Below are 7575 nucleotides of genomic sequence, written 5' to 3'. Positions count from 1 at the left end.
GGCGGGGGTAGGGTGGCGAAAGAGTTTCCCAGGGGGCTGGCGCTGGAAGCAGCGGGCTTTGTGTCGCGCCTGCGTCCGGTTAGGACCCTGGGATGCTCGTCCCACTCCTGGGTCTTTCCTTTGTCCAAAGGCCAGCTCCACACATTTGAAGGGGCTTCCTGGTGCTGGTCCGTGCAGCGTGTCCATGATGCCCCGGGATCCTCGCAAGCCCACCATCACCCAAAGGAAAAACTCCCTAACTCAAGAAGGCCCGCGCACACAGACAAACGGGTCCAGGACTCTTGCGAAGAAAAACAACCTACCGGAACCCTCTGCTCAAACTTGACACATCTTTCTGGGGGTGAGGGTTTGGAGGAGTGCTAGCAGGCTGTGGCTCTTGAGTACACTTTGGGTAATTCTGGAGGTTCTGTTGTCTCCCACAGCGGCATGCAAGCAGTGGAGGAAGGCTAAGAACGTATGTGGAAAAGGAAACGTGCCTACCAGTTTCCTAAAAAAGAAACAAAGGTTGACACAGCCCTTGGACACACACCCTAGGCGGAGTCCACTGCACCCCCGAATGATTACTGGGTGAAACCCTTCACGATGTTGGAGGAAACAGACATCAATGTGTCTGCCAGACAAGAATGCCACGAAGGACTAAAAAGAATGCTCAGATTGAAGACATTGATAATTCCCTTGGGAAGCCCTTCCGAAGCCCTTCTGGGAGAAGTGCAGTACTTAAGCATACAAACGTGCCTACAAAATTCTTAAAAGAAACAAAGGGATATATTTTCTCCTGAGGAATCCACTGGCAAAAGCGGGCCTCTAGACAGGCAGTTTGATCAAAGTACAGCACTCAGAACAAATAATGCCTCAATAAACAAATTTTAATAGGTAAATATATCCTGTAAATGTTACAGTGTGCGCGCCCAGGAGAGAGAGTGAAAGGGAGAATTGCTGCCAGTCATACCCTCCCAGTCAGTATTCTTCCCCTTCTTCAGCCTCTGCTTCCACAGAATCCACGCCCACCTCTTCATAATCCTTCTCCAGCGCTGCCAGGTCCTCTCGGGCCTCTGAGAATTCCCCTTCCTCCATGCCTTCGCCCACATACCAGTGCACAAAGGCCCGCTTGGCATACATGAGGTCGAACTTATGGTCCAGGCGGGCCCAGGCCTCGGCAATGGCAGTGGTGTTGCTCAGCATGCACACAGCCCGCTGCACCTTGGCCAGGTCTCCTCCAGGCACCACTGTGGGGGGCTGGTAGTTAATGCCCACCTGCCAGGGAAGAGGAACAACACAGAGTGAAACTGATGTAGGTCTCACATATGATGGCTTATTGAAAACTGGAGCACTGGTCCCAGTTTAAACAATGCCCTGGCTTGGGATTGTGGCCCTGGGTTTTAGCCTCATCATCACATAAAAACAAATAAATACAATAAAGGTTAAATCTTAAAAACAATGCCCTGTAGAAATTGGTACTAGCATTTTGGCATAAACTGTCAACATTTAATCATACTGCTTTTAGATTCACCCACAGGACAGCATAAAATAAGATGTTTCAAGTGTTTTTTTTTAAACCTTTTTTTTTTAATGTGGTGCTAAGGATTGAACCAAGTGCCAAACATGTGCCAAGCAAGCACTCAATTGCTGAGCCGCAATCCCAGTCTGATGTTTTAGGGATTTTTTTTTTTTTATTTTTTAATGAAGGTATTTTATTTATTTATTTTTATATGGTGCTGAGGATTGAACGTGTGATAGGCAAGCGCTCTACTGCTGAACCCAAACACCAGCCCTATGTTTTAGGTTTTTAAGTACAGAGCTGAATCTTTGTTCTAATGGAAAAACTAGAAAGAATTGTCCATTTATAAGCAACCAGTTCAGTCATATTACATCTCTAAAGTAAAACATGAAAAGAATGAGGGCTGGGGTTAGAGCTCAATGGTAGAGCACTTGCCTAGCATGTGTGAAGCACTGGTTTGATCCTTAGAACCCCATTAAAAAAAAAGCCATTCTGTCCATCTCCCAACAACAAAAAACATTTATTAAAAATGCAATATTACGGGCTGGGGTTGTGGCTCAGGATTGACCATTCACCTAGCACATGCAAGGCCCTAGGTTCGATCCTCAGCACCATGTAAAAATAAATAAAATAAAGGAATTGTGTTAACTACAACTAAAAAATAATTAAAAAAAAAAAACAATATTACGGGGCTGGGGTCATGGCTCAGCCTACCACATGCAGAGCCTTGGGTTTGATCCTCAGCACCACATATATATCAATAAAATAAAGGTATTGTGTCCAACTACAACTAAAAAATAAATATCTTTAAAAAATATTACTTAAAAAACAAAAGAAACCAAGAAAAATGAATTGAGAACCCAGTTGAGGTGTATCAATTGCCTAGGGTTTGATGTATAGTCATTAAAGAAAACAGTTGAATACTATGTAGTTAAGTGTGTGGGGAGTGGGACAAAGAAACAAACCTATGTGGTTAGCATTAAACTCAAGAGTACAGCCTCAGAGGCTACTGGAACATGCGCTGAAACTGAAGCACATGAATACCTGGGATTGTGTTGAGTCAGTGACCCTACACTACCCTGTGAACAGAAGTAGTCAGCAGGAGCTCTACAAAAGCTAGGCTCCAGAGGCTTTAGAAGGGGTAGAGGGAAGGACACAGGAGCTCAAACTCTGATGGAGGGTTGCCCTTCCACAGCTTTAAAGCCCAGCCAACTAGCCCTTGTAAGTGGCAGTGCTGCCAGATTTCCTGTTCTGTGTGGCTACTTGTATGCAGGAATTTGGGTCTGCCACCTACAGGAAAGGAACATGCATCCTTTGCCCATGTCTGTGACCTGTCAGCCAGCATCATCTGTATTACAAGAGGCATACCATACCTGAAATAGGCAAAGACATCTCTTAAAGGACAAAAAAGCTCTGGAGAAGGGGAAGAGGATTTCAGCTTTTCAGCCTTCCACCTTGTTTTAATATTTTGCCACTGATTTTGTAGTATAAAAAGGCCAAATGAGGGGGCTGGGGTTGTGGCTCAGCAGTAGAGCACTTGCCTAGCACGTGCAAGGCCCAGGGTTTGATCTTCAGCACCACATAAAAATAAATAAATAAAATAAAGGTACGGTGTCCAACTACAACTAAAAACTAAATAGTAAAACAAATATATATATATAATGGGTCAGGGCTGTGGCTCAGTGGTAGAGCATTTGCCTAGCATGCGTGAGGCACTGGGTTTGATTCCTGGCACCACATACAATAAATAAATAAAAACAAAAGATGTTGAGTATTAAAAATAAAAAGCCAAATGGTTTAATGGAAGAGACTACTTGAAAATAGTGTATCCCTCAGCAAATTTTTGCAAAAGAATGGGTGCCAAGTCATACTCTGACAAAAAAGAACTTAGAGCAAGGAGAATTCAACAAGGCCCACCTGGTGCCAGATGGTCTTCTATAAGGGGACAGCAGAGGCTATGACACTCTTTCCTACAGACTTGCCTCCCTGCTGTCTCTTAGAACAACTCAGCTAGGACAGCAAACCTAGGCAAGCATCTTGTACATGCCCTGCCAACTGAAGCTGCTCTATATGTCCTCAACTCCCAAATGTCTCACCTATTGGAAAAATATTCTTGCTGCTCAATCCAAAGGCTTAAAAATTAGAAACAGAATGGAAAGTTTCAACAACTACCTGTAACCTCTAACTAGCGTCTGCTAACCCCTGTATTACATTTGATGACTACTTCAAGGTCAGCAAAGTCTGTAGTAAATTTTACCTGCTTCTATGAGTTACTTTAAACATGTCAAATTAAAAATACCCTCTTACCAATAATCTGTGTGCAGATGTCTTTGTGAACTGGGGCTGAGAAGTTTCAAAATGCTTCCTATAGTAATAGGCAAGCCATGGCCATTCCACATCAGAAGATGATTAACACACATTCCCAGTTTTCAGTCTGGAATGACCCTGGAACTTTACCTCCCCCAACACCTCAGGAACTCATCAGGGCTTACAAATATGGGGCCCAGTTGGGCTTGGTGGCGCACACCTGTAATCCCAGCAACTTGGGAGGTTGAGGCAGCAGGATTCAGAGTTGAAAGTCAGCCTTAACAGTTCAACGAGTATCTAAGCAACTTAGGGAGATTGTCTCAAAATAAAATACAAAAAGTGTTGGGGATGTGGCCCAGTGGTTAAGAGCCACTGTGTTCAATCACTGGTTCCTAAAAAAAATTGGGGCCCAGAGCTTTGTCTAAATGGAAAACTATTGTAAATAAGGACTGATATCCACAAACCAGAGGGTAAAGAGTTGAGGAACATAGGTATGAGGAAGCATTTAGTCTGATAATCTAACAGGTGTTACAGCCTGAGAGTCTAGGATGGTTTCCACATACATGGTGCTTTCCCCATAGTAGTCGTTAAACATGGCTAAGGGAACCTTGAAATTTTCATTGTGATTTTGTGTATGAGACAGAGATCCCAGCCTGGTTTGGGGAGATAAGAGCAACCTACCCTTTTCCCCATACTTAAAAGCTTAGGGCTGGGGATGTGGCTCAGTAGTAGAGCACTTGCCTCATAGACATGGAGCACTAGGGTTGATCCTCAGCACCACTAAACAAATAAATTAGGAAGTTGTGTCCATCTACAACTAAAATTTTTAAAATAAAAAAACACTGAGATACACGTTTAACAATCCATTCACAAAAACATAAGTAATGCCTAAAATTCAGAGACAACAGGTGACCAACATCAAGTAAAGTAAAAATCTACCATTTGGACCAACCAAAATGGAATCATAGGCCCTGACAAATGTCTAAAGTCAGTAGAGAGGTGAGGGAAACGAGACCAGGGTCTGCTGCCAGACCATTTCTGAATTCTCCTTCCCATCACTTGCAGGCCCCTTAAAGGTGTCTCAGCCTCAGTCTTCTAAACTATTAAGAAACTGGCAACACCAACCTCACTATCAACTTTAAAGCATGGTTTTAAGAAAGGAGTGCACAGAATGAATGTATTACATGAAGTATGAAGCTGTTAGCTAATTAAGGACTGCTCTCCTTGCAGTCTCATTAACATCAAAAGAGGCAACCTCTCTGAAGGAGGTGTGCCTTGAGGGTCAGCACCAGTGTGCACCTGCTGCTCCCTGACTAGCAAGGTGACTAAAAAGTACCCAGTCCTACCTTAAACCCAGTGGGGCACCAATCCACAAACTGGATGGTGCGCTTGGTCTTGATGGTGGCGATGGCCGCATTGACATCTTTTGGGACCACGTCCCCCCTATACAACATGCAGCAGGCCATGTACTTGCCATGGCGAGGGTCACACTTCACCATCTGGTTGGCCGGCTCAAAGCAGGCATTGGTGATCTCGGCCACTGAGAGCTGCTCGTGATAGGCTTTCTCCGCCGAGATGACCGGGGCATAAGTGGCCAGGGGGAAGTGGATGCGGGGGTACGGCACCAGGTTGGTCTGGAATTCCGTCAGATCCACGTTCAGGGCCCCATCGAACCGCAGGGAGGCCGTGATGGAGGACACGATCTGCCCAATGAGACGATTGAGGTTGGTGTACGTGGGCCGCTCGATGTCCAGGTTGCGCCGACAGATGTCATAGATGGCTTCGTTGTCCACCATGAAGGCACAGTCGGAGTGCTCGAGGGTCGTGTGGGTGGTCAGGATGGAGTTGTAGGGCTCTACCACGGCTGTGGAAACCTGCGGAGCTGGGTAGATGGCAAATTCCAGCTTGGACTTCTTGCCATAGTCCACTGACAGCCGCTCCATGAGCAGAGAAGCGAACCCGGAGCCCGTGCCGCCCCCGAAACTGTGGAAGATGAGGAAGCCCTGCAGTCCTGTGCACAGATCCGCCTGCAAAAACCACACAATGTGAGCCAAAGGCTGTGGAAGACACACCACCAAACTCCAACAGGCCAGGCTCACTTCTCTGTGCTCTCACAAGTTCACATGGACTCAAATAAAGTGCCTAACCAGCAGGCATTACCCTCAGAAGCCAAAGCAGACAAGAGACAGCTATCAATGCATCCCAGCAGACACCATACAAGAAGACTCTGCAGACTTGGTCAGATCCCAGAACCCGACCCAAGACCTGCCCAGACGACCTCCCCTTCACAATCCAAGGCCCACCATCCCCACCCGGGAACCTCTTCAAGAAGCCTCCTTGGTGCTCTTCTTACCAGTTTGCGGATCCTGTCTAAGACCAGGTCCACGATCTCCTTGCCAATGGTGTAATGGCCTCTGGCATAATTATTGGCGGCATCTTCCTTCCCAGTGATCAGCTGCTCTGGGTGGAAGAGCTGCCTGTAGGTCCCCGTGCGCACTTCATCTACAAAAAACACCATGATCTGGGAGTCTCTCCGGCCTGCTGTACTCACTAAGGTGGACACAGCCGCGGGAGGGACACAGTTGCTACAAATCACACGCTTGAAAATTCTCTGTGTGGAGCTGGGGACGTGGCTCAAGCGGTAGCGCGCTTGCCTGGCATGCGTGCGACCCGGGTTCGATCCTCAGCACCACATACAAACAAAGATGTTGTGTCTGCCAAAAACTAAAAAATATTAAAAAAAAGAAAAATCTCTGTGTGATACACAAACCTCAAATGCCACTTACGGCTCCAGCAAGGTAAAGTCAATAGTCCTACAAATGCCAGCAGGACCAGTTGCCACTGAGGGCAAAATGCTCACATGCCCATATGGGTGATTCTCCAGGTACATCTTTCTTTCCTACCCCTAGCTACATATCAAAGGGAACAATTAAAAACTCACTCATAAACCCGTGGTCACCAGGTCAGCATGACTTTAGCGGTGCGGTGCCATCAGGGAATTGCATGTGGCCTGGGTCACACAGGTATTCTGTTATGTCCCGGGGGAACCAATGAAAGGTACTCTGTTTTCTACCTCTTATGGGAAACTACCTAGGACTTCTAATCTAGAGGAACCGAATGAATGTTCTACACTTAAGTTTCCACGTCTCCGGGCAGCTCAAGACTGTAGTATGCCAGCATGTCAGTGTGGGTAGCAATGAAGGAGGAAACCAAGGCTGTATACCCTGCACTGGGTGTGCACGGGAGCCACCTGACCAGCAGAGACAGCCAGGAGGGAATCTCTCTGCAGCCCAGCTTACTGCTGGCTACCAGCTTTTCTCTGCAGGGCAGGTTTCCTGAGATAGGTGCCTGAGTCCCATAATCAATAACCTTCAGTCCACACCAGTGAGTTCCTCACCCAGCAATGTTGGGAGCATAGGCTTCAACATCCCTCCTTTCTGCACAGGGATTCAAGGAGTCCACATGGGACTTTACCAAGGCTCTCCCACCCTCCCAGGAAGGCCTCCCTGCAGGCCTGAGCACCTACCAACCACGGTGGGCTCCAGGTCCACAAACACTGCTCTGGGCACGTGCTTGCCAGCCCCGGTTTCACTGAAGAACGTGTTGAACGAGTCATCCCCGCCGCCAATAGTTTTGTCACTTGGCATCTGACCATCGGGCTGAATTCCATGTTCAAGGCAGTACAGTTCCCAGCAGGCATTGCCGATCTGGACACCTGCCTGCCCCACGTGAATAGAGATACACTCGCGCTGGGAACCAGAACATAAACG

General features: G+C 47.0%; 1 protein-coding gene across 1 annotated transcript; it reads right to left on the bottom strand.

Moving 5' to 3' along the window:
• Positions 1-957: 957 nt before the first annotated feature.
• LOC143407953 (tubulin alpha-3 chain) lies at positions 958-7575 on the bottom strand. Its single transcript, XM_076867083.1, has 4 exons — positions 7332-7575; positions 6159-6307; positions 5152-5832; positions 958-1254 (listed from the first exon to the last, which is right to left on the bottom strand). Exons 1-4 carry the CDS (start codon positions 7450-7452, stop codon positions 958-960), a joined length of 1248 nt encoding a protein of 415 aa, XP_076723198.1. The 5' UTR covers positions 7453-7575.

Source organism: Callospermophilus lateralis, chromosome 1 (assembly GCF_048772815.1).
Source record: "Callospermophilus lateralis isolate mCalLat2 chromosome 1, mCalLat2.hap1, whole genome shotgun sequence".
NCBI lineage: Eukaryota > Metazoa > Chordata > Mammalia > Rodentia > Sciuridae > Callospermophilus > Callospermophilus lateralis.
Note: the sequence above shows the minus strand (reverse complement) of the source record. Positions and strands in the feature narration are given on the sequence as shown.

What these genes read in the sequence shown, in the direction of transcription:
- LOC143407953 (XM_076867083.1), bottom strand. Translation starts at nt 7,452, where the DNA reads ATGCCAAGTGACAAAACTATTGGCGGCGGGGATGACTCGTTCAACACG. An exon ending in TAGACAGGATCCGCAAACTG is followed by an intron (nt 5,833 to 6,158) that starts GTAAGAAGAGCA and finishes TGGTTTTTGCAG; the next exon opens with GCGGATCTGTGCACAGGACT. An exon ending in GGTGCCCCACTGGGTTTAAG is followed by an intron (nt 1,255 to 5,151) that starts GTAGGACTGGGT and finishes CTTCCCTGGCAG; the next exon opens with GTGGGCATTAACTACCAGCC.